Source organism: Giraffa tippelskirchi, chromosome 6 (genome assembly GCF_054371585.1).
Source record: "Giraffa tippelskirchi isolate mGirTip1 chromosome 6, T2T-mGirTip1v1.2.pri, whole genome shotgun sequence".
NCBI classification, from domain to species: domain Eukaryota; kingdom Metazoa; phylum Chordata; class Mammalia; order Artiodactyla; family Giraffidae; genus Giraffa; species Giraffa tippelskirchi.
In genome coordinates, this window is record NC_137280.1 from 160571344 (window position 1) to 160598885 (window position 27542).

Genomic DNA, 27542 nt, shown 5'->3' on the forward strand with positions numbered 1-27542 from the left:
TGTTTTATAAAGTGGGTTCACATATATTTTGGAAGAGATAAAAGAGTTAATAAATAAGATTTTGGTTAGGTAAATAGTCATATATGCTGCTGTCAAGATTTATTTAAAGTATTTTCTTCGATCATTTTAAAAGTGCTTTAAAAAATAAATTGACCTTTAAAGCAACAGTAATAGCACTGAGTAAAGGTGTTGGTTTATAGCACTATGCCTGCTGAATCTACAGCAGCCTCTCAGTCTTACCAAGCCAGAGACTGGATCCTGGGGTTCTGCTGGTACTCTATGACTCTGCTTTTCGGCACAGACAGCAGTAAGGTGGCCTCCACTTTGCTGCTGCTTTCTTGATATCTGTGGGAGTGTATTTAATTAAGTATACTTAAATTGCATCCAGAGCTGCCAGAGTGTCTAAAAGTGTGTGTTTATGTTTGCAACAATGCAAGAACTTAAAATAGAAATGTGTTTTCAAGTGTTTTTAGATAGTCTATTAGTTTATGAAATCAATTTAGTGAGTTATGATCAAGATTTAAAAAATAGGATAGAGAGTAGAGTGTATAGCATAATAAAGGGAAACACTGTTTTATATACTGAGTCACTGTATGAAATACATTTATAGCTTGACACAGTCTTCAGTTTGAAACCCATTTCACTAAAATGAGCAGTTACTTTGGTATCATTCAACACTTGAAAAAATATTAATTGCTTCATTTTGAATGGACGGCTTGATGTTTTGGTGTTGTTTTTCGCAGTAACATTTGTCAGCTTGCTTTCTAGGGGCGAGATGTGTTAAATCTTAAGTCTACTTTTTGTTTTCTCTAGCTCAAGAACAATGACAATATTTGAGTAGAAGTGTCACTTTTATGCTTCTCCTCTGAGCACATTGGCCATTCCATATATTACTTTATTAATTAAAATTCTGATCAAAATGAACATTAAAACCAAATTCAGATTCTATCTTCAGCCTAGTGGTAGAAAAACTACATTAGAAAAAAGGCTCTCCAAATGATTTTAGGCCCAATGACTAGTGTATGAAACTTGCGTTTGGAGTTACAGTCTGTTTTCAGACGGTTGTCACCTTCCTTTCTCCAAGAAACCAGGAAATCATACGTCATTCCTTCCTGTCCCTCACTCCCTATGCCGAGTCTTTAAGGTCTGGGTCTTTTGTCCCCAGAACAAATCTCAAATCCATCTGTTTTTCTCATCTCCTTTGTCCCTGCACTAGTTTAGAACGTCAGTATTTCTGGTCCGTCACCTCCTAACTCAGCCCTTTGCACCCTTTCTGGCTCTATCCACTCTGTTTATGTTCTGCCTTGGTACTGATTCTAAAATGCAGTTCTCATTTTGTCTGTCTCCTGCTTATGATTCTTCAGTTTTGCTTTACTCTCTATGGAATGAAGTTCATTTTTCTGATGATACCATGACAGGTCGCTATAATCTTGACCTGTTTATCCATCCAGCCTTCCCTGCCACTCGGGCCTTAGTGTCTAATTGTAGTTCCGCAGGTATCTTATTCTCGCGTACTCTTGTTTCCTTTACTTGTCCTTCCCCATTATTACTTACAACTACAACTAATTCAGTAAGACTTGCTTCAAACCTGTCTATTGTAAAACCTTTACTAGATAGAGGCTTCCCTGGTGGCTCAGGGGAAATGAATCCACCTACAATATGAGAAATGCAATGCAGGAGACACGGGTAGAGCTGATTGTTTTGTTCTCAGTTTATTTTGAACATAACTGTATGACATTTTTATATTGCATTTTAAATGTTTTTCCACAGAAATGTTTTCCTACAGAAGACTCTGTCTCTGGACTAGAAATTGCCCATTGTAGATGTCAACATGCTTGTTTAGTTAATAAAAGAGAGAAGAATCATTTTTTCACTTCGAATTTTGACTTATGTTTTGCAGAGCATGGCTGAATTACTGCTGTTTCTTTTCCAAATGTTTTTTGGGGAGTTTGTGTATGCTGGACTTCTAGGGTCTATAGTAAATCTGTTGTCTAGCATGCTACCTCTAGGTATGTTGGACTTCCCTTGGGCAGTAACTAGACATGTTGTCCTTTCCTATAATCCTGCTACATCCTAACAGACAATGGGCAGCTCCTTAAGTAGGGATTCTATACCCTGAGGTTGGTAATACTGCTGTCTTTGCTACGAAGAATATATGATATGGGTATATCACTATATCGCATATGCTATGATGTTAATACATAACCATGATATTTTATACAGAAAATATTACTGTTCAGTACCCATTATTGATTAAAGAATTAATTTCTCAGATCTTTCTCTCTGTCTCACTCTGTGTTTTAATGTTTACGTTTTTATAGAAATTGCTCATGTTAGAAAGTAACTTCAGTTGGCTGCTTGATTTTCTTCTGATGAGTGGTAAATAATTTCTACTTGTGTCATTGCTTAGTGCCTCTGGATTTGTGTATTTACAGGTCCTGAATATTTTTGTCCTTGATGATAATATTCCCGAGCTTAATGAGTATTTCCGTGTGACCTTGGTTTCTGCGATTCCTGGAGATGGGAAAATAGGTTCGACTCCCACCAGTGGTGCAAGCATAGACCCTGAAAAGGAAACAACGGATATCACCATCAAAGCGAGTGATCATCCATATGGTAACCAAGCCCTTGTGCAAGAATATTCTTCCCTTCTCTGGGGATACTTGCTCTTGTTAAGAGTTTAAGGGACTTCTGCAAATGACTGAAGTAGACCTTCTTTGGATCCTCTAACCTTCCAAGCTCTTGAACTTCTAAGCTCCCATTTTGAGGGATGGTGTTTATGAAATACAAGAACCAATTTCTAAAGTTTAAGAATATATTTTATAGAGTATATGCAGGAATATTTTAAATGGAAATAAAAGTATTTTTATTCATGGCTATCAAAAGTTGTAGTTTTAAAAATTATCCGATTTGTGATATGTTAATACCTGGTTGAAGTACTTTGTAATTTATGTTTTATTAGACTTCAAGAAGTAGAGTTATCACTATCTGTTTCTATTAATTTCTTCTTGTCTTATGCTGATAAGTGATAATTTTCTTAGTTGAGCAACTCTAACAGATATCTGTTATTTTAAGTTGAGAGTGTTTTCTGCACTGAAAAGTAGTATTTCTTTTGTAGGAAAGCATCCAATAAAAAATCTGTGTAGGAAACCTGGGAAGTTCTTCAACTCATTTTCATACTTAAATTCAAAAAAACGAATTGCAAGTCCTTTGGGTGCCATTAATTTTGTTTTGCTATAAGTTTAAGGATGAATTCTAGAGACAAATATGAGTAAATGTTTGATAATATATGTTGTAAAACTCCATCACTGTTCTTTTTATGGACATTCCCTTTAAAAAAAGTTTTCTTTGGGTAGAGACAAGGAAAAGTGTCATTTTAGTTTTTAATATCCTGAAGACTTCCTACCATATTCTGTGTCAAAAGCACGTTAATCAAATCGTCACTGAGGTCTTTTCTAAAGGAGAGCCCTCTGAATTTTATCCTGGTGATCAAAATAATTGTGTAAGTTGTTTTGAGTGTGTATGAAATTCTTCCACAGATAACTGGGGCAAATATGCCATTTCTCTTTGTATCTGCCAGGCTTGCTACAGTTCTCCACTGGGCCGCCTCCACAGCCCGAGGACACAATGACGCTGCCTGCAAGTGGTGTTCCCCACGTCACAGTGCGGGAGGAAGATGGAGAAGTTATGTTGTTGGTTGTCCGTGCACAAGGGCTCCTGGGGAGGGTTATAGCAGAATATAGAACAGTGTCACTGACAGCATTCAGTCCTGAAGACTACCAGGTAAATCCCTTAATCCTTTTGAAGCAGTATGTATACTTGTAGAACAGACACAGTCCCCTTCGAGGGTTGCAGGGAGCTTAAATTTAAAGTACTTCCATCCCCCAAAGTCTAACACTTAAATAGCTATCCTGTTGATTTCTCTTGTCCCTTTTATCTGTCATAGTCTTCATCGTATTATTTTAACCTTATAGGTTTTAATCATATGTGTTTAAAAATTATGTTTTGTACACATTTTGAATCTCCTTGTTTGTGTCTGTTGAACACAACCAAAATTGTAAAGAAATTATATGTCTATGTCATTTCAATTTTAATTTTTTCTCCAAGTGAGAATCAGTGTGGTATGGGCAAAAAAAGAAAACCAGTTTGGAAACTGGGTTTAAACTGAGCTTCTAAATGTGTGGCCTTAATGGAGACTCAATCTTTCCTGACCTCAGTTTCCTTATTGGTAAGAGAGAGATAATATCTGTTGGGCAGGTCACTCTGAGGATTGATGGCAGTGTTTTAAGTGTCACGTACTGTATGTGGCACATATATACTAACCAATGAATAACTGTTATGTAGTCTTATTATCACCACTACTTATATTAAGTGAATGCTCATAATTTCTTCTTGGATATACTTCTCAGGAAGTATTTTATATCCTTCAACATTTGTTTTCCGAAAAAATCTTTTTCTTTAATATTAATTATCTTGATTTTCCTTTTATTCCTAATAAGACCTGTACAAGGGTGTAGTCTTCAGTAATTTGTGCATACTTTTTCTCCCAAATTCTGGAAAACCTGGCTAAATGAATTCAATTAATTTCAGCTCTATTGCAGTTGGCAAAGTTTTCTGATTTGTTTTATTGGGCAAGTTATATTTCTCTTGCCCTAACATTTATTTCATCTTTAGCTAGTTTGGTATGAAATACCTTCAGTGGAGCATCTCGACTCAGCTTAGTACTGTCTTCTCTGCATTCTCTTAAAGAAATACTTTAGTCTTATACTGATGTTCTTTTAAAGGTTATTTTTTTTAGCTTTATTGAGGTATAGTTGACAAATAAAATTATATATATTTAAGGTTTACAACTTGATATTTTGATGCACATATACTGTGTGAAATAATTACCACCATCAAGCTAATTAACATATCCATCACCTCACATAGATAATGTTTTCTTCCCCTTTCTTCCTTCCCTCCTTTCTCACTTTTTTTCTGGAAGTTTAAGATCTACCCTCTTAGCAGATTTCAGGTGTACAGTATAGTACTGCTCCAGAACTTACTCACCTTGCATCACTGAAACTTTGGAACTATCCTTTGGTGAACATCTCCTTATTTTCCCTTTCCCCCAGTTCCTGGCAAGAACTGTTCTAGTCTGGTCTCTGCTTCTGTGAGTTTGACTGTTTTAGATTCCATGTATTAGTGAGATCATGAAGTATTTGTCTTTCTGTGTCTGGCTTATTTTACTTAGCATAGTGTTCTCCGGGTTCATCCCGGTTGTTGTATATGACAGAATTTACTTCTTTTTTTTTCGGCTGTGCCGCTTGGCATGTGGCATCTTAGTTCCCCAACCAGAGATGGAACCCACGCCCCCTCCCTGGAAGTTGGATTCTTAATCACTGGACCACCAGGGAAGACCCCTTCTTTTTTAAGGCTGAATAATATTCTGTTCTTTCTATCTGTCTGTCAGTGTATTTATCTATCTATATAATTTTCTTTATTCATCTGCTGAGAGACATTTAGGTTATATATCTTGGCTACTGTAAATAATGCTTCAGTGAACATGGAAATATAGCTGTCTTCTCAAAACAGTGAATTTATTTCCTTTGGACATATATCCAGGAGTGTAATTGCTGGATCATATGACAGTTCTATTTTTAGTTTTTTGAGAAACCTGCATACTGTTTTCCACTGTGGTTGCACCAATTTACATTCCCACCAGTAGTGTATGAGGATTCCCTTTTCTCCACATCCTTGACAACATTTGTTATTTGTGCTGTTTTTGATGTCAGCCATTTTGACAGGTGTGAGGTGATGTCTCATTGTGGTTTTGATTTGCATTTCTCTGATGATTGGCGATGTTGAGCATCTTTTCATGTGCCTGTTGTCCATCTACATTCCTCTTTAGGAAAACATCTGTTCAGTTCTTTAGCCCATTTTTTAATTGAGTTGATTTTTTTTAATGTTGAGTTGTCTGAATTGTTTATATATGTTGAATATTAATCCCTTATTTGTCATTATTTGGAAAAAATTTCTCTTACTCAATAGGTTGTTTTTTCATTCTGTTGGTAGTTTTCTTTGCTGTGCAAAAGCTTTGAAGTTTTATTAGTTTCCACTTGTTTACTTTTGCTTTCATTGGTTTATGTGTCTGTTTTTTGTGCCAGTACCATACTGTTTTGATTACTGTAGCTTTCTAGTATAGTCTGAAGTCAGGGAATGATTTCTTCGGCTCTGTCTTTCTCAAGATTGTTTTGGCTATTTGAGGTCTTTGCTGTTTCAGACAAATTCTAAAAATTATTTGTTGAATAAAAGGGGTGAGAGTAGGCATCCTTGTCTTGTTTCTTATCTTAGAGGAAATGCTTTATGCTTTCCTTCATTGAGTATGCTGTTAGTTGTGAATTTGACAGATATGGCCATCTTCAATCTCCAGTTGGAGTATCATTTTCTTTAATAACTAAAACAAAATGAAAAAATATGTTCTTATCCTCTATGACTATCAGAAAGTTGAGACCTTTCTGAGAATTTTCAGGCTATGAGCTGCTGAATGAATGTTGTGTTAGCAGGCGTGAAAACAATATGAATTTTATACATCTCCATTAGAACTCCTGGATGATCAGGTCCCTTGTCAGTTAGCAGTGATATTTTGAAAGGGATTTTTTTTTTTTTCTGAGAAGTAGCTCTCCACAGTAGGCTTAAATATTTAGTAAACTATGTTGTTAACAGATGTTAACAGATGTGCTGTCATCTCGGCTTTAGTGTTCCATTTATAGAGCATAGTTATGGCAGGTTTAGCATCATTCTTAAGAGCCCTCGGCTTTTAGGGATGGTAAATGGGCATTTGCTTCAACTTAAAGTTACCAGCTGCCTTAGCCCTTAATAAGAAAGTTAGTCTGTGTTTTGAAGCTTTGAATCCTGCCATTGACTTCTTTCTAGTTTTGAAGGTCCTCGATGGTGTTTTCTTCCAATATAAGGTTGTTTCATTTACACTGGAAGACTCTTTAGTGTAGCCACCTTCATTAATTATCTTAGCTAGATCTCCTGGATAACCTGATGTAGCTTCTGCATCAGCACTTGCAGTTTCACCTTGTACTTCTGTGTTGTGGAGTTGGCATCTTTCTGTCAACCTTATGAACTAACTTCTGATAGCTTCAGACCTTTTTTCTGCATCTTTCTCACCTCCCTCAGCCTTTATGGAATTGAAGAGAGTTAGGGCCTTTTGTGGATTAGGGTTTGGTTTAAGAGAATGTTGTGACCCGCTTGATCTTCTATCTAGACCACTAAAACTTTCTCCATATTATCAATAGGCTTTTGTTTTCTTATCATTTATGTGTTCACTGAAGTAGCACTTTTAATTTCCTTCAAGAGCTTTTCCTTTGCATTTAAAACTTAGCTACCTGTCTGGCTGAAGGGGTATAGGTTTTGGCCTATCTTGGCTTTTGACATGCCTTTCTCTTTAAGCTTAATAATCATTTCTAGCTTTTGAGTTAAAGTGAGAGACATGTGATTCTTCCTGTCACCTGAACACTTAGAGGTCATTGTAGGGTTGCTTTTTAACCTAATTTCAATATTGTTGTATCTAAGAAAATAGGAGGCCCTGGGAGAGGGAGCAAGATGGGGGAATGGCTTGTCACTGGAGCAGCAGAGTGCATGTGACATGTATTAAATTCGCTATTTTCTATGGGTGTCTTTCTCTATGCCTCCGAACAATTATAACAGTAACATCAAAGATCACAGATCACAATAGCAAATATAACAATTATGACAAAGTTTGAACTATGGCAAGAGTTACCAAAATGTGACACAGAGACATGAAGTGAGCAAACACTGTTGGAAAAAAATGGTACCAGATAAACTTGTTCTGTGCAGGGTTGCTACACTCTGCTAATTTGTTAAAACAAAAACAAAACAGTGTCTACAAAGTATAATAAAGTTAAGAGGAATAAAATAAGGTCTGCTGGTAGAAATTTGGGAGTTGGAAACATATACATGACATTAAAAGCTTAGAATATGGTAACCTTGTCTAGAGATGGAGTCTAGAGAGGATCTGGTGAAGAATAGCTTTTTCAGGTCCTAGGAGAATGTTAAAATTGCAAAGAACACAAGGATGAGCCAAAAAGGTAGGAAAAACAGAAAGTGTGATATCATGGAATACCAGAGAGTGAGGGAGTGGCCAATTGTGTAAGATATTGCTAGGGTTAAATAATATGGTTTCCTAAGACAGTCACATGTTATTTCTGTTGTTAAGACTTGTAGAATTACTCCTCTGATAACTGGACACTAGGCAAATGTACTTTTTTTTTCTTGAGCCAACGATATGTCTTTTATAGATGTTGTTTTGTATCCTGTGCTTAACACTCTTTCTGAAATATTTTCATGGAGCTGGAGATATGTCTTGACTATTTTTGAGTCCTAAGCATCCTAAATGATGTCGTGCGCATGCTATGTGTTTGAAGATATTGAAAAAAAAATTAATAAATGAGTGATTAAGTGAATTGGTACTTGGGTTCCTCAGTTTAGTTTTAGGATCATTAATTTTTCCACAGGATGAAATATAGTTGTCCACAAAACCTAACCATAGAAAAATTTAAACATCTTTAAAATTTATTCTCATGACTTGAGGGCAAAATGATTATATTAGCTAATGGGAGAAAAAAGGACCTTAAGACTTCAAGTAACTCTTTATTTTTCTAGTAGTTATGAACTTTTCTGATGGGAAATCTATTTTATGAATTTCATTTGAGAGTATAATCAAAGAATGATTAATGCCCAGTGGATCAATATTTATTATTGCTAGGGGAAATTTTTGGAATGAAAATGCCATTATTATTATTATACCCTAGTATTTAAATTACTCAGTGATGTAAACTGAATAGTTCTCAGTATACTTAATCAAAGGAATTTCATATATCTCATTGAATTAATTGTTTAGGAATTTGTGGATGTCACCTGTACAGATTTCTTATTTGCCTTAATAGTTTTTTGATGAATAGGCAAGTAAGAGAAATAAAAATACATCTACTTTATTTAGTTTGAGGGTATTTATTTAGAATTTTTATTAATCACTGTTTATAGCCACTTAAATGTTTTCAATTTTATATTTATCTTCATCTGTTTCAGTATTTATAACAATCTGGGACATAGTAAACATTCTTACCTTATACATTCATACACAAAATAGTTATAATCTAATGAACAAATCTTTTATTTATATTTCAGAGTGTTGCTGGCACCTTAGAATTTCAACCAGGAGAAAGGTTTAAGTACATTTCTGTAAATATCACTGATAATTCTATTCCTGAATTGGAGAAATCCTTTAAAGTTGAGTTGTTAAACTTGGAAGGAGGAGGTAAGAATGGTGACTCAAAAATATCAAATGTTTACTTGTTCACTCACCATGATAGTGGGTTAAGTAAATAAGTTTCTTTTGAATTAACCTATTGTGCTGGTTTTCCCTTTTTCATTACCCTTTGGTCTTTTCCTAAAGTAGATGTGCTTTTACAGTGAAATAATTTAATTATAGTGAATCACCAAATTATGGTTATCATTCATAGTAGGTGCCCCTAAAATCATCTCTCCCTCTTCCTTATTTCAGTTTTCACAGTAGCTCCTTTAGGTATATCCAGTTGTAGAATAGGTCAAAATTAATCCCTTTAGGAAACCTGTTAGGCAGTGATTATCAATAAAGCAGGTTAACAATATTCTCAGTTTTAATATGCTGAAAACTCTGATTTATGACAGACTTTTGGAGTCAAAAATCCATTTTGTGGCAAAACTCCTCTGTATTGAAGAGAGGCTGCTTATAGTCTTTCTTTATCCTGGATAGATTAACTGTATGTGTTTCTTTGCAGAAGTATCACTGTGTTTGATTATCAGGTGCTGCTGGGGGTTTATAGGGTACATGAGATGTGTACCTTATTATCTTTATAAGTGTAAGAATTTGAGAGTTGGTATTCATCAGATCAGTCTCTTCCATTACAAGAGCTGGTATGATTATCTTATTATTATTTTTATGGTTTGATGAAGAAAGTCATAGTACTGAATAAGCCATCCAAGGGGGAGAATCTGGGTAGGACAGAAATACTAAGATTGTCTTTTAGTATTAGTGAGACTTTGGGGTGAGTATGGCAGAATTTCCCCATGTTTCCCTTCCCTGTTCTCCCAAAGCCCAGGTGAAACCAAAGGACACGACAAGCCAGGGAAATGATTAAACAGCACCACAGCTTGGTTGACTACATAAAACAGTGAAAGCAAGCTGGACACCCTGCTGGGCTGGTGCCATGTAACGGGACCAGCTTTGCTTGTCTCAAGCAAAGAGACAAGTCCTCACATTTCCAAATCGTTCTTTTCATGAAAGGACTCGGTTAATCACAAGTCACTGTAAAGCATTTGAATAGTTCTTTGTATTACTTATAGCAAAAACTACTTGGGTAATAGAGAAAATGTTGGTGAGCATTACCTGATATTGATTAAGAAGAAACATCAAATTTTCTTTAGAAATTATGTTTGTGATCATAGTGTTTACGTGTGATTTTATAGAGGAGCTTCCCTTTATATCTCTAGAATATACATTGGTATGTATTATTGGGCACAAGTACTCATTTGAAAAACAATCCTGCACTGTCCTATGTGGGCAGTCCTGGCAGAGAATCTGATCCTCCCAGCCCCCCTTGAGTGGGGATTGGAGGCAGAGGAACCTGGAGGCAGGCCTCCATTCCTCAAGTCGTAGCTGGACTGCCTAAGACATGAAATAGCTTGTAGAACTAAGCTTTTTGGGGGATCAAAGGAGAAACCCTTTTTCCACACTGTTTTGCCTGTAAGACCCATTCTACATATAACAGCCACCTGAGTGGGTGTTCTGTGCTAGCCAGGGTGCATTGGGGTTAAATTTTGCCCCTCTTTCTTGTAACCTGTGGTTAATACGAAAGCAGAGCCATGCACTGGATATTCCCTGAAATCCGTTGACTGTTTCAGGTTTTGGGTGTCATCAGTTCTCATGCCTGGTATATCCCAGTCCCGGGGAGGGGAAGCCCGGAAGAGCAGGGCAGACCTTAGCCTCACATGTCAATCAAGGATATGGTAGAAGCACATAGGTGTGGGTGTCGTCTTGCTCCTTATTCCTTTTCCACCGCTGCCCTTCCTGTCTTCTTTGTTTGCAAATACTTGGTAAAATAATGGTTGGCTTCTGAGATGTAGTGGAAGTAAAGTTAGAACCACTTTCCCTTTCTTACAGTCTTCATATATTGCCGAGGTCCCTCATTTTCTACAATATCATTTATTTGGTCTTTGCAGCAGTTCTGTGTAAAAGGCAGCAGGCACCTTTTATAGATGAGAAAAGTGAGGTGCCAAGGGTTTTCATGACTGGTTGAAGGTTTTACAGCTGGTGTCTGTCACAGCCTGGGCTGAAGCTGAGGTTTCTAGACCACTTGTCTGGGTTCTGAAGTGTGAGAACTTAAGTGTGTGGCTAGAGGGAAATGTTAGATGCATTTCCCCAATTTTTTATTTAGTTGTTGTAAGTGGACTTTTCTGGTCGCTCAGATGGTAAAGAATCTGCCTGCAACGTAGGAGACCTAGGTGTGATCCCTGGAGAAGGGAATGGCTACCCACTCCAGTACTGTTGCCTGGAGAATCCCATGGACAGAGGAGCCTGGCAGGCTGCAGTCATGGGGTTGCAAGAAGTCAGACATGACTGAGTGACTAATACACATAGAGTTGTAAGTGCAATGGTAACTGTCACAGGTTTATAGGACTAAGTATAGGCTGATATATACACACAAATATTTAAAAATATTTATACAAATGATGGAAACAATTTACACTGCTATAAAGTAAAAATTTAAAAGTAAGACTAGTTAAATTGGCAGAAATGGGATATGCCAGTTGCAACCTATGTGGAATATTTCCTGAAGCTATGAATGAAAATTTTGTAACTTGATAGCTTGACTAATGTTATACCATTAGCACCTAATCTGTTTTATTTGAAAGAATGCATGTCTAGTATTACTGTATTTTCCTCTTTGCTGGATATATTTTAAGAACTCTCAATTTTCTCATTGTGTCAATGTATGTTGTGTGGGTCGTGACTCTGTGTTTCTCCTTGTGAAGTGACTGAACTCTTTAGGGTTGATGGCAGTGGTAGTGGTGATGGGGACATGGAATTCTTCCTTCCAGCTAATCACAGACGTGGTAAGCAGTTATTCCAAGGCCCTGTACTGTTCTACATTTTAACTTTTCTTTTTAGAGACAACAGTACTAACCATTTCTCGATACCTGCTATGTGCAGGTCCTTTATATAGTTTGTCTCATTAAGCAGCACAACTCTATCAAGTATTATTTACTCCATGCTGTTACAAGTCAGCTGGAAAGTGATCAAGTCAGAGTCAAGTCCTGTCTGCCTCTGAAACTCAGACTCTCCTCTTCTCTTTGTGAACCTTATGCAGTTCCCTGATTCTAACAGAAATTTTGCTTGGTACCATTTACAAAAGTGATTATTGAAAAAGCTTTTACATAGCTTTGAATACCTAAAAAAGAGATTAAATAGAATATTTATATTTTCACGTTAAATGTGTCATACTGATTTTCTTTACAACAACAAATGAGTCATTATATGTTGCATTTAATCAAACAAATGGGAAAGAGAAATTAAGAAGACTATAAATGGGGAAAATAAATTGCTAATTTATTGAAAGAAATATTGAAAAGAGGATGCCTTTTGAATTAGATGTATATATACATATGGTTCAGCTCCTTTACCTCAAATATTTTTTCATATAAAGAGACAATACATAGATTATTTATTTTTCTTTAGGGGGGATTCTTTCTAACTCTCAGAAAGATTCCTTTTGAAGAATGCTCAAAGCATTCCTTGTTCACAATGTCAGGTTTTATAACTTTAGTTTCAGAAGTCGTCACCACCCCTCTCATTCCTGACTTTTATCAGTGTCTCCTTTAACTTCTGTATTTAATTACTGTCCTAATTTTGGGATTCCTTATTGTCTTGTCTACATATTTAATATTCAGCATAAAAGCTGAACATACTTCCTAGGAAAAGTATTTTCCTAGGAAAATAGATTATTTAGATTTTAGCATCTTTTTAGTTATAGGACAGGACTCTTTGAGACCAGGAGAGATAGATCTATAATATCGTAATATGATGAAAATAGGCGTAGAATAAGAATTTGTGCAGTCGGGTTGGTGAAAATCATAGGAAAACTACTGTTTTATAAAGGTAGGAGTCATTTTGGCTCATGTTCTTCCAAGGTCAGCAAAGGTCGTGAGAGACTTTCCTCCTATGCTCTGTGTGGAAGAATGTTCTCTTTCATAGAGAAGAACAAGAAAAACAAGTTTTCCTTATTCATCTTCAAGTGCTTATGCAGCACTTGTATGTCACATTGGAGCCCAAACAGAGGAAGGTCATAAAAGCACGAATATTGTGGCAGCCATTTGTGTCTGGCTTTCTTTCTAAAGCAAATTAGAACATACTCAGTGAATGGTACAACTCTTTTGAAAAAGTTGTTCCTTGCTTTCCCCTTTGGTTTCTAAATTACTGATTAACATTCTCTTCTGTTTGTTGGCACTTATTCATGCAGCCAGTCTAGGAGTGGCTTCCCAAATTCTGGTGACAATTGCCGCCTCTGACCATGCTCATGGTGTATTTGAATTTAGCCCCGAGTCACTCTTTGTCAGCGGAACTGAACCAGAAGATGGATACAGCACTGTTATATTCAATGTGAGTACATTCTTTCCTCCAGTTCTAGACATTTTCTGTTTTTTTTTAACACTTTTATTGTATTATTAAGATATACTTTATGTTGATTTTTTCTATGTAAGTGGAGGGAACTGAATCTAGTGGCACAGACAGTTCAAATTGGTGATTAAACAGTGATTTGTCTTTTGTCTTTGTATTTCATTTTGCATACATTGTGATTCTGAGGATCCCTGACTCTTTAAGAAATATCTATTAATATAAAAATATAGATTTTTATCTTAATTCAGATGGGCTGTGGCAGCAAACATCTCCAAATTCTGATTGACTTACTACAACAAAGATCTATTTTTCACTCATGTTTTATGTGCCATCTGAAGTTGGCTGTCATCAACCACTTAGGACTGAGGGCTGCAAAGGCTGTAACTCAACAGATACTTCTGTCTCCACTGACTGGGGAATCATGGTTGCTGGAGACTGCACACTGGCTCTTCACCTTCTTTCTGGAGGTCGTTTACAGCATCTCCATTTAACTTCTTTGGTCAAAGCATGTCGCATGACAATGCAAAAGTAACCGGGTAGAGAAATGTAATCCTGGCTTGCATCCTTCCCAGAAGGAAAGAAAATGCAAACCGTTTGTGAATAGCAGTAATAACAACATATCTATGTGGGGAGTGTGTGTGTGTGTGTATGTATGTATGTGTGTGTGTTTCTAGTCTACATTCATCCAGTGGAAATTAAGTAAGCCTCTATTGTCAGATAACTTAGAGGAACTAGAAGCTTGCTCAGTGTCCTCAGATTTTATTCAAAGGATGAAGAAAGATCACTCAAAATATATCTTTTCTGTATTCTGATGGCAGATCTGCAGTAGACTGTTGTGGAATAAATTAAATAGCTTTAGAAAGGATAACTACTCAAGTTAAAAAGATTCAGGGAAAGCATCAAGTTTATAAAAAAAATTTTTTTTATAAAAATCTCTGTCTCTACTTGAGTCAGCATTTTTATTTTAAGTATAAAAATTACTTTTAGTTGGAACTTAACTTGAAGTAGGGCTTTCCTGGTGGCTCAGACTGTACAGAATCTGCCTGCAATGCAGGAGATCCAGGTTTGATCCCTGGGTCGGAAAGATCTCCTGGAGAAGGAAATGGCAACCCACTCCGGTATTCTTGCCTGGGGAATTCCATGGACAGCGGAGCCTGGCGGGCTATAGTCCATGAGGTTGCAAAGAGTCGGACACAACTGAGTGACTAACTACAGTAACTTGAAGTGATTTTTTTAAAAAAGATTTTTCATTCTTTTTAACATACTATTGACAAAAGTATTTCTTGCTTCTTAAATGTATCTTATATAACCTTGGGTTGAGTATACTTTTTGGTGAATTTTTGTTTTCCATATTCTATTGAAGTGAAATATAATCTGTTTTAAAAAATGAGTTTTATGGCTAATTTTTTCAGAAAATTAACAGTCATCTTTTCCTTACAGTAAAGTGTATATCCTCTTTGCAGGAAATGTAAACATTTTCATGAATGTGCAATGTAATACACTGTTAATTACATTTGCTTTATTACTGATATGTGTTGTAGTTGCAGAAATGATACAGCTGCAATTTAGTTAGAAGATAAACATATTCCTTCAATCTGTCATTTCATACAACAATCATTTTTTAAATGGGACTCCCTGAGGGTCTTCAAACTTGGCTAGTGCATTGCCTTCAAGAATCTTATATTCTTCAGAACAGCTTATACAAAATAAAATTACAAATTAATATCCTGTTGTTCTGTATATCCAAAGCTGTAAGTCAGTGGATTTAATGCCTGTTTTAACATATTTTAATATTAAATATTTTAAAGATTATGAGAAGTCATGGGGCTCTGTCTCGAGTGACTTTGCTTTGGAGCATAGACTCTGACCCTGATGGCGATCTGGCCTTCACCTCTGGCAATGTCACATTTGAGATTGGACAGAAGAGCGCCAACATCACAGTGGAAATATTGCCTGATGAAGATCCGGAACTGGATAAAGCATTCTCTGTGACCATCCTCAGCGTCTCCAGTGGCTCTCTAGGCGTTCATACTAACGCCACATTAATAGTTTTGGCTAGTGATGATCCTTACGGGGTCTTCATCTTTTCTGAGAAAAACAGACCTATTAAAGTGGAGGAAGCAACCCAGAACATCACGTTGTCAATAATAAGGTTAAAAGGCCTCTTGGGAAAAGTTAAAGTCACATATGCAACCCTGGACGATATGGAAAAACTGCCTCATTTTCCACCTAATTTAGCCAGAGCAACTCAAGGGAAAGACTATATACCAGCTTCTGGATTTGCTGTTTTTAGAGCCAATCAGAGTGAGGCAACAATAACTGTTTCAGTCTTGGATGATGATGAGCCAGAAAGGTCGGAGTCTTTGTTTGTTGAACTACTCAACTCTACTTTAACAGAGAAAGTACAGAATCGCCTAAGTAAGTAACCATTAGTGTGTTGTTTTTATTATTAGAGGTAAGAATTCTGAAACAAATTAAGAATTTGGTATAGTGAAAAAGTCCTGTAAAAATAGTAAGCTCTAACTTTACTAGCATCCTCCTACAAAAGTTTATAAGGCAAATAGAAGTGGGACATGAAACTGTGCAATTGTGTTTTAAAACTCTGTTATAGTCCCAGACTAAATTTTTAGAAATATTTATGAAATCTGATATGACTGATCTCTAATACTCTTGTACTAGATATTGTAGCTTCCGAAACCTTCTGAAATCAATCTGGGGGTTCCAAGGACAGTCCTGGAAGCAAGATCCTGAGTCTCTTTCACCTTGATCCACCTTGGATGGTTCCTTAACCAACAGAGTCTCTTTGTGTCGGTGGGAAGCAATACAAAGAGATGGTGGATCTGGCAACTGCATGAGGGAAGGGGGAAAGGGCTGTGTAGTAGTGAGACTGAGGTGACTTAGCAGCAGTAGCAGTAGTGAGAAGACCTGGAAATTTGGGAGTCATCCTGAGAGTTGAGATGAAGGCACTGGTTGGGGATAAGAATGAGGAATGAGGAGTGAGTGATGACCTGTGTTGGGCAGAGGATCTGGTTCCACAGCGTGTATTTGAACAGAGCAGTTCAAATAAAATAGAACAGACCCCTCTCCCCCTGGGGTCATGGCCCAGTAGCTTTGTAGGGAATGGGGGGCTGCTAGCAGAGAGCCGGCCTCAGCTGGGGGCTCGCTATATCTTACTCGTTAGTCACATCTCTCTCTGAAGACCTATAACTTTAGATAGGGGTTTTTATATAAAGAGAAGACTCTAGATTTCTGGAATAAGACAGTAAGAAAAGGAAGATTGGTGATATTAATTTAATATCACTTTAATGTCAATTTTAGGATAACATTTGTAAATATGATATTAAGTAAATATCTTATTAAAATATAATAAGACCACCTTAAGAAAATTGGAATTAAATAATCAAGAGTCAAGATCTGCATGTTAACTGTGTTCTACCATATAGATTAAGGTTTCTTACAAGTATATTTTATCACCTTACTGATACATTGTGTAGTGAGCACCATTCTTGCCCACATTGTAATTGTAATCCAGGGTTGTAAAAGGAAATTTACTTTTTAGCAGGATAACTGCTATCATTAAATTTTTAGGTTACAGTCAGTGTTAAAATTCTCACACAATAACCTATCCCTTGTTTTCTTAGCGTGATTCAGCATCAGTTATCATAGCAAAACATAAAAATAAAACCCAGTAAGTAGTCTTAGTAAGAATTATAAAGGGGCTTTCCAGGTGGTGCAGTGGTAAAGAATCTGCCTGCCAATGCAGGAGACCCAGGAGATGCCGGTTGAATCCCTGGGTCAGGAAGATCCCCTGGAGGAGGAAGTGGCAACCCACTCCAATATTCTTGCCTGAAAAATTCCCTGGACAGAGGAGCCTGGTGGGCTACAATCTCTGGGGTCACAAAGAGATGGACACGACTGAGCGACTGAGCACAAGAATTATACGGTATAGCCCAGTTTTCAGGGAAGTGCAGTTTATTAAGTGAGCTAGAAATAAAACTGGGAAGAAGGATTGCATGTAGCAGTGGCTAACTGGGAACTGTGGATGCTGGTGTCAGATAACAGGTCCAAGTGTATAGTAGTAAATTGTTGCCCATAAACTGTTAAAGCCCAAGTTTCCTTATCTGTAATACAGACTTATGGAGATTAAATATGATTGTACGTGTGAAAATGAATATAGGGTCTGGCATATGGTAAGCATTCAATAAATGTGAACAGCTGTTAATGAAGTGGTATATGCAGGATATCACCATGCTATGGGTTGGGAGAAACAGTCAACATGTGTTTGTTTATGCTGGATATGTTCCTGGAGCCATGCAGCATACGTGGGGAAATTCAGACCCAGCATAAGCTATGAAGCGAAACAGTTAAAGAACAATTATGTGCCTTAGAAAGAAAATAGTAAATGTCATTAAAAATGAGAAGAAAAGAATAATTCAGTGCAGTTCTATGTGATATGTTCTCTATTTTAATAGGTAGAATCAGTGTAGGACCTGATAAGATCTCTACTCTGCTCTGAGTGGAATCACGCACTTTCAGGAGGCAGTGTGAGCAGAGTGGTGATGAACAGGCAGAGGCAGGACGAACAGTCGTGGGTGGAGGAAGGGCATCTACTGGGTTTGATGAGGAATTGCAGAGAGGAAGCTGGAGATTGGACAGACGCTTACATGATGTCTCTAAAATGTGTCCAGCAGGTTCTAGTCTAACGCCTTAGCTGACTACCTCATCCTCTTTGCGCCTCTAATTCCTCATCCGTAAGACGTGGACATTGTTACCCACCACATAGAGATGGTATGGGAATTAAATTACTGGATGCAAGGAAAGTGCTTGGAACAATGCCTGTCAAATAGTGCACGCTCATAAAATGTCATCTGCTTCTGCAACTCTGGGTTACTGCTATTTTCCCCCAATGTAGTTGAATTTAATTATATCGATTTATAGTTTGTGATTTTAGCTATAAAATTTAGGGTGATCTGAGATGGTATCATTGAAATTAAATGGTGTCGTTACTTGTTCTAGATTATATTGTCTGAAAATACTGAATTTTATTCATTGTCACATGCTTTCAAATACCACCATTGTTGGAGATGTTCTAAATATGAACTCAAAATTGTTTACTTGTAATGTGAGCTTGCTGATGCTTCTTTTTTGTCGAAAGTTCATAAAAATTGTTTTGGCAAGGGTGCTAAATCAGAATTGAATCTAGAAAGTAAGTCAGGGAGAGTTTGTAGAGGGTCTTCACTGCCTTCAAAATAAGTTTTGTTCTCCCTAAAATCAGTGGCAAGTAAGACGAGAGTCTTAAAGATAGGCTTAGAAGTATAGCAGTAAAAGCATAAATAAGCACACTCTTTCTATACTAGCTTTGGGGTAGCGTTGAAGCTGACTCTGTAATTGAGTGACTATTAATTGAGATGGTGCAGGGGTAATAGGTTTGTGGGGAAGGACAGGTAAGCACAGAGAGAGGCAGTAATTGCATTGGAGTGTGATGACATTCAGCTCCTCTTCGAGGACAAGGAACTAAATGACTTTCCTGCTCAATTTTGTAACTGTGCTCAGTCACTTCAGTTGTGTCTGACTCTCTGCGACTCCATGGACCACGGCCCGCCAGGCCCCCCCGTCCATGGGATTCTCCAGACAAGAATACTGGAGTGGGTTGTCATTTCCTTCTCCACTGGTAAAGCATGAAGTGAGTGAAGTGCGGGAAGTGAAGTCACTCAGCCGTGTCCCGACTCTTTGCAACCCCATGGGCTGTAGCCTACCAGGCTCCTCCGTCCATGGGATTTTCCAGGCAAGAGGACTGGAATGGGCATAGTAGCTTTAAAAAAATTTATAGAATGCTGGTAACTAATTGGAAGAGCATAATTCTGTAAGTTTCACCATTATCTATTATAATATTATGTGAAGTGATGATTAATTATCCTCTAGTCATTTTTTCTTTTGAGAAGTTTCTAGTACCTATTAAAATAATCCTTGTAGGGTAATTAGTCCTTTGCTATAATAAAAATCACCCTAGAAGTTACAGGGAAGTAGGAACTTTCTGTTTACTTTTGTATCCCCAATATATAAATTCATGCTGGTACATAGTAATCGATAAATATTTTTAATATAAATAGTAGAAAACACAAAATGATAATCCCATTTGGCTCATGGATCTTGCTGCGGCTTCTATAAAAAATTTTTTTTATTGAAGTATAGTAGATTTACAGTGTTCTGTTCATTACTGCTGTATAGCAAAGTGATACACACACACACACCACACATACATCTTTTTCATATTCTTTTCCGTTATGGTTTATCATAGTTGATCATAGTTCTCTCTGTTATACAGTAGGACTCTGTTGTTTATCCATTCTATATATTGGCTGAGGCTTCTTGATGACTTTTGACGAGTTGTTAGAATTTTGATATATTAGTTTTTCTTCTGTCTTTCAGTTCCAAACTCTCCACGCCTGGGGCCTAAAGTAGAAGCTATTGCTCAGTTAATTATCATTGCCAATGATGATGCTTTTGGAACTCTTCAGCTCTCAGCACCAGTTGTTCGAGTAGCAGAAAATCATGTTGGACCCATTATCAATGTGACAAGAACAGGAGGAGCATTTGCAGATGTTTCTGTGAAGTTTAAAGCCGTGCCAATAACTGCAATAGCCGGTGAGAAAAGACATCTAAGGAGCAGTGAAGTGTTTTAGAGGGAAATTGTATCCTTGATTAACAAAGCCACTCAAAGATGTAGTGAGAAAAATCAACGAGAAAGCAATAATACCCTTGCATCTTTTTAAGGCGCAAATCTAGACTTTTTATTATGTATTTATGACATTGATTTTGCAGAATTTGTGAAAACTGTTGGCAAATTGTATATGAATTTAAAAGGTTACTATGCACAAACCCATGAAAAGTAAACCAAGGAAAGCATTGTTAGGCTTTCTCCCTGTGTACTTTTAAAGTTTTTGGAAGGGATTCATGTGTAAATAATACTGAGGAATGCAGGATAAAACGTGCAGCTGTATAATTGCAGTATTGGCAACAGTTATGTCTCTCAACTCATTTATCTTATTGTTTGTTTATTTATGAAGACCATGGTAGAGACAGTTATTAGCATTAACTATTTTGTATATAAGGAAAAGGATTGTATTGCCAAATGCAGTCTTCTTTTATAGTTCAGTTATGGCCTCTTAGGGAGTTTTGCCTAAGAGCTATTCAGTTAGAACCTTTCTAGTGTGCACTCAAAGGACATGAGTGTGAATGGATAGGATAACCCGATTGATTTTTTGAAATAAATCTTTTGGATGTGACACTTGCTTGAAAAGAAAATAAAGCAGTCTTACCTAGTCCCTGCTGTGTGTGTGAATGACGTGTGTGTGTGAGTGTGTATGTGTACGGGGGGAGTGTAGCCCCCCATAGAGGAATGCTTATATACAGGGGGCTTTACACTTTGACAGATCTTGAGGATTGATCCATGTTCTAGGAAATTAGCATATAAACTCCATAAGTGCATGCGTGCTAAGTCACTTCAGTCATGTCCGACTCTTTGCGACCCTGATGGACTGTAGCCCGCCAGACTCCTGTCTGTCCATGGGATTCTCCAGGCAAGAATACTGGAGCGGGCTGCCATGCCCTTCTCTGGGGGATCTTCCTGACTCCAGGGACCGAACCTGCGTCTCTGCCTCTCTCTTTTCCTCATTTGCTGTTTGACCAGAGACAAAGCCACCCTGAGTGATATGTTGTTGTTCAGTTATGTCTGACTCTTTGTGACCCCATGAACTGTAGCATGCCAGGCTCCTCTGTCCTCCACTGTCTCCTGTCATTTTTGATGTTCAGTCGCTAAGTCGTGCCTGACCCCTTGTGATCCCATGGACTGCAGCACCCCTGGTTTCCCTGTCCTTTATTATCTCCAGGAGTTTGCTCAAACTCATGTCCTTTGAGTCGGTGATGCCATCCAACCATCTCATCCTCTGTCGCCCCCTTCTCCTCTTGCCCTTAATCTTCTCCACCATCAGGGTCCTTTTTAATGAGTCAACTCTTCCCATCAGGTGGCCAAAGTATTGGAGCTTCAGCTTCAGCATCGTCCATCCAGTGAATGTTCAGGATTGATTTCCATTAAGATTGACTGGTTTGATCTCCTTGCTGTCCAAGGGACTCTCAAGAGTCTTCTCCAACACCACAGTCCAAAAGCATCAGTTCTTCCATGCTCAGCCTTTTTTATGGTCCAACTCTCACATCCATACACGACCGCTGGAAAAACCATAGATTTGACTATATGGACTTTTATTGGCAAAGTGATGTCTCTAGTTTTTAATATACTGTCTAGGTTTGTCATACCTCCTAAGGTGCAAGCGTTTTTTAATTTCGTGGCTGCAGTCACTGTCCACAGTATTTTGGAGCCCAAGAAAATAAAGTCTTATCACTGCTTCCATTGTTTGCCCATCTATTTGCAGTGATGGGACAGGATGCCATGATCTTAGCTTTTGGAATGTTGAGTTTTAAGCCAGCTTTTTCATTCTATTCTTTCACCCTCATCAAGAGACTCTTTAGTTCCTCTTCACTTTCTGCCATTAAAGTGGTATCATCTGCATTTCTGAGTTTATTGCTATTTCTCCTGGCAATCTTGATTCCAGCTTGTGATTCATCCAGCCTGGCATTTTTCATGATGTACTCTGCTTAGAATTTAAATAAGAATTGTCATACTCCTTACCCAATTTTGAACCAGTCCATTGTTCCTGTTCCGTTCTAGCTGTTGCTTCTTTACCCATGTACAGATTTCTCAGGAAGCAGGTAAGGTGGTCTGGTATTCCCATCTCTTGAAGAATTTTCCACAGTTTGTTGTGATCCACATGTCAATGGTTTTAGTGTAGTCAGTGAAGCAGAAGTAGATGTTTTTCTGGACTTCCCTTGCTTTTTCTATGATCCAATGGATGTTGACAGTTTGATCTCTTATTTCCTCTGCCTCTTTGAAACTCAACTTTTACATCTGGAAGTTCTTGGTTCATGAACTGCTGAAGCCTAGTTTGAAGGATTTTGAACATTACCTTGCTAGCATGTGAAATGAGAGCAGTTGTATGGTAGTCTGAACTTTCTTTCGCTTTGCTCTTTTTTTGGTTTAGAATGAAAACTAGCTCTTTTTCAGTCCTGTGACCTCTGCTGTATTCCAAATTTGCTGCCATATTCACTGCAGCATTTTCACAGCATTATCTTTTGGGATTTGAAATAGTTCAGCTGGAATTCTGTCACATCCACTAGCTTTGTTCATAGTGATTCTTGCTAAAGCCTTCTTGAGTTCACACTCCAGGATATTTGGCTGTAGGTGAGTGACCACACCATCCTGCTTATCCAGGTCATTAAGACCTTTCTTCTATAGTTCTTTTTTGTATTATTGCCACCTCTTCCTTATCTCGTTTGCTTCTGTTAGGTCCTTACAGTTTCAGTCCTTTATTGTGTCCATCCTTGCATGAAATGTTCCCTTGATATCACCAATTTTCTTGAAGAGATCACTAGACTTTCCGATTCTATTGTTTTCCTCTATTTCTTTGCACTGTTTTTTAAAGATGATCATCCTTTCTCTCCTTGCTATTCTCTGGAACTCTACATTCATTTGAGTGTATCTTTTCCTTTCTCCCTGGCCTTTTACTTCTTTTCTTTTCTCAGCTATTTGTAAAGCCTCCTCAGACAACCACTTTGGCTTATTGCATTATTTTCTTTTTTTTTGGGGGCTTTGGCCATCATCTCCTGTATGATGTGTTGAACCTCTGTCCATAGTTCTTCAGGCACTCTGTCTACCAGATCTAATCCCTTGAATCTATTTGTCACTTCCATGGTATAATCGTAAGGAATTTGATTTAGATCATACATAATAGTCTAGTAGTTTTCCCTACTTTCTTCTTAAACCTGAATTTTGCAATGAGGAGCTCATGGTCTGAGCCACAGTCAGCTCCAGGTCTTGTTTTTGCTGACTGGATAGAGCTTCTCCATCTTTGGCTGCAAAGAACATAGTCAGTCTGATTTCACATTGACCATCTGGTGATGTTTATATGTAAATTCGTCTCTTTTGTTGTTGGATAAAGATGTTTGCTATGACCAGCATGTTCACTTGACAAAACTCTGTTAGTGTTTGCCCAGCTTCATTTTGTACTCCAAGGCCAAACTTGCCTCTTACTCTGGGTGTCTCTTGATTTCCTGCTTTTACATTTCAATCCCCTGTGATGAAAAGGACATCTTTTTTGGTATGTGTTCTAGTAGGTGTTGTAGGTCTTCATAGAACCATTCAGCTTTGGCTTCTTTGACATCAGTGGTTGGGGCAGAGACTTGATTACTGTCATATTGAATGGTTTTTCTTGGAAACAAACTGAGATCATTCCGTCATTTTTGAGATTGCACCCAAGTACTGCGTTTTGGACTATTTTGCCGATTACGAGGGCTACTCCATTTCTTCTAAGTGTTGTCTTGTTCACAGTAGTAGGTATAATGGCCATCTGAATTAAATTCGCCCATTCCCATCCATTTTAGTCCACTGATTCCTAAGATGTTAATATTCAATCTTGCCATCTCTTGCTTGACCATGGCTGATTTACCTTGGCTCATGGACCTAACATTCCAGGTTCCTATGCAATATTGTTCTTTAGAGCATTGAACTTTACTTTCACCACCAGATACATTCACAGCTGAGCGTCGAGAAAGAAGTTTCCGCGTTGGCCCAGCCACTTCATTCTTATTGGAGCTGTTAGTAATTGTCCTCATCTCTTCCCCAGTAGCATATAGGACACCTTCCCACCTCTGGGGTTCATCTTCTGGTGTCATATCTTTTTTCCTTTTCATACTGCTGGTTTTCGAGCCAAGAGTACTGGAGTTATTTGCTATTTTCTTCTCCAGTGGACAACATTTTGTGAGAACTCTTTGTATGACATGTCCATCTTGTGTGGCCTACGCAGCATGGCTCATAGCTTCTTTGCGTTGCACGAGCCCCTTCACCATGACAAGGCTGTGGTCCATGTAGGGGTATACATTAGCAGCTTTTAATCCAACTCTGTAGAAAAAGTCATGTTTTCCAGCTGTAAGATTGATGATATTGACGTGCCTATCTCTGTGCAGCAGTGTAATTGGTCTCCCCAGTGAGATCAGAATTGTTGTTTTGAAAGTATCATATATATATTTTTTACTTTTGTAAATAAGGGGCCATCTTGTGGTAATGAATGATTCTTTATGTTCGTGTGCATATCCGTATCTATATGTCTGTGTATATTTGTATCATCTATATGTGTATATGGCAAGTAGAACACTATGTATATGTATTTCTAAAAATGAAGACATGAACTTGAATAGCCAGGATGGTTTTTCATTATTGTGTTGTATCAAACCCATTTTTTTCTTGCAAGAGAAATGAAATCTTCTGTCTAAAATAAATGCAGTCACTGTCCTTAGAAACATCTTGCGAAGTATGTCCATGAATTGTGATCTGTCATAGTATTTCCCTAGTGTATAGGGGGTTTATTATCATGTCCTAGAAGAAGTCTTAGCATTTTTCTTTTTGTCTTTGTAGGTGAAGATTATAGTATAGCTTCATCGGATGTGGTCTTACTAGAAGGGGAAACCAGTAAAGCTGTGCCAATATATATCATTAATGACATCTACCCTGAGCTGGAAGAATCTTTTCTTGTGCAACTGCTGAATGAAACAACAGGAGGGGCGAAACTCGGGGTGTTAACAGAGGCGATCATTATTATTGAGGCCTCTGATGATCCCTATGGATTATTTGGTAATGAAACTAGTCCTTGTCTCTTACTTATTTGTATAGATTCATACATTTCTTTATCTTTAGAACCTCAAAATTGATTTAATCTTGTTTCCTTTTAACCTGCTATTACTGATATATAAGGACATCTATGTATGTTCACCACCTGTGGTTAGAAATCAACCTCTTAGCATAAACCTAGAGATCATACACGTTTAGGCTTTTAGGTCAGATCTGGCTCCTGGATGTATTTTGTGAATCTTAGACCAATTGTTAAAAGAACTGATTCACAGAAATTTGTACAAAAATCTGAATTTTTGGGCTTTCTTGATAGTAAAAAGGTATGGTGACATCAAGCTCCCCTTTTTGCATAGCATCAGTCTTCGGAGCAAAATACCAACTGCCAGGCTTGCACCATGCCGTTCACCCCAGAAGTCATGGGACCCACTTCACTCATGATTGACACATGTCTGACCTCTGTGGGCCTTTGAGTTTATGATTTCTGTTTCAATCGTAATGAAAAATAATTTGGGAAATTTGGCAGGCCTGAGCAATTTGTATCATAGCATGTTTCTCTGATTTTGTGGAGCTTAGCTTCTTAGATTGTTCGGGGGGAAAAAGAATTGACTATAGGGTGGCGGTTGGTTCGCTTTATGTTGACTTAGTTTCCCTTTGTATTTGAAATTATCTCTGCTTTGCCCTTTAGGTTTTCAGATTACTAAACTTACTGTAGAGGAACCTGAGTTTAACTCAGTGAAGGTAAACCTGCCAATAATTCGAAATTCTGGGACACTCGGCAATGTTACTGTTCAGTGGGTTGCCACTATTAATGGACAGCCTGCTACTGGCGACCTGCGAGTTGTCTCAGGTAATGTGACCTTTGCCCCTGGGGAAACCATTCAAACCTTGTTGTTAGAGGTCCTGGCTGACGACGTTCCGGAGATTGAAGAGGTGAGAGGAATGGCTAGTCTAGAATGACACTGTAAACCTATCTTGTCTTATAGTGATTAGAACAGATGCCTGTTATTGTGACATTTATAGAGGTGTCCAATAAATTATTTCTGCAAGAATGTTCAAAACTTGGTAGTGTGAAAAGAGATCCTTACAGAAAACAAAAACAAGAATATTTTAGACATAGGTCTCATACTTGTACATATACTAGCTTACTAGTATAAGATTTTTTTTTTGTACAATTATATTTTTCTACATTTTGGTTAAGTGATTAAACATATATAATCTGACAGAAAGTTTGCTATATTGTTTCACATAAACTTAATTTGTTTTTATTCATAATCTCTCTTGGCTTGAGTGTGGGCCAATCAATCTTAATTACATGTGGATTTTGATTTTCTGCTCATTCATTTATTCTTTAGGATTTACTCTTTGACAAATTCCATGTGAGATTTGTTTGCCTGATATTTATTTTTCATGATAAAAACGTGCAGTGGCAAATAAAGATAGAGTCTCAGTGGGGAAGTTGATTCATCACTGACATATATTGGCTGAAGATAATTTTATTTTATGAAATTCAAGAATTATTAAAACCTAGAGCTCATAAAATTAGATTTAACAGCATTTATCCTTTAATAGTGTCAAATTTTTGTAGAAGGGAAGTCCATAAAATTTCAGTTGAGTGCTAACTGTGTCATTACTCACTTCTTAAATATTAGTTATTAGTTAACACATATAAAACATTTCTCTTTCCTTTCCTCTAAATTTAGGTGACATCATGATATATTTTTGTTTCAAATTTTATCAGAGAATTTCCACTTATGAGAATGTGGGAAATAAAGCATAATAAATAAACTATTCATAAAACTCATATGCAATATTCTCCCTTAGTAAAAAAGTGTGTAGGGCTTACAAGTATATTATTGAAGCGGTAAATATAAAGAGGCATCTTAAAATTGATTCACGCAACTGTGTAACAGAATATTAAGGAACTTAAACAGCCTGTATTTCTTATGTGCAGTCATGCTTTAGTGTTAAAGTTGGTGAAGGACTGTTCTGTTACATGTTGGGTTTGTAAATGTAGTGGAGGAGTTTCTTTATGTTCACTAGTGTGACACTATATTGTGTTCTTGTATGGATATCTTTGAT

At 37.4% G+C, this 27542-nt stretch overlaps 1 protein-coding gene across 1 annotated transcript in view; it reads left to right on the forward strand.

Annotated features, from left to right (window-relative positions):
- ADGRV1 (adhesion G protein-coupled receptor V1) overlaps positions 1–27542 on the forward strand; it is a 537185-nt gene that overhangs the window by 86893 nt on the left and 422750 nt on the right. The window contains exons 23-31 of the mRNA XM_081504948.1: positions 2436–2616; positions 3581–3783; positions 9199–9328; positions 12085–12165; positions 13569–13708; positions 15535–16144; positions 20156–20371; positions 25251–25466; positions 26149–26393. Of these exons, the coding sequence (XP_081361074.1) occupies positions 2436–2616; positions 3581–3783; positions 9199–9328; positions 12085–12165; positions 13569–13708; positions 15535–16144; positions 20156–20371; positions 25251–25466; positions 26149–26393 (2022 nt within the window). The remainder of the gene's footprint in view (positions 1–2435; positions 2617–3580; positions 3784–9198; positions 9329–12084; positions 12166–13568; positions 13709–15534; positions 16145–20155; positions 20372–25250; positions 25467–26148; positions 26394–27542) is intronic.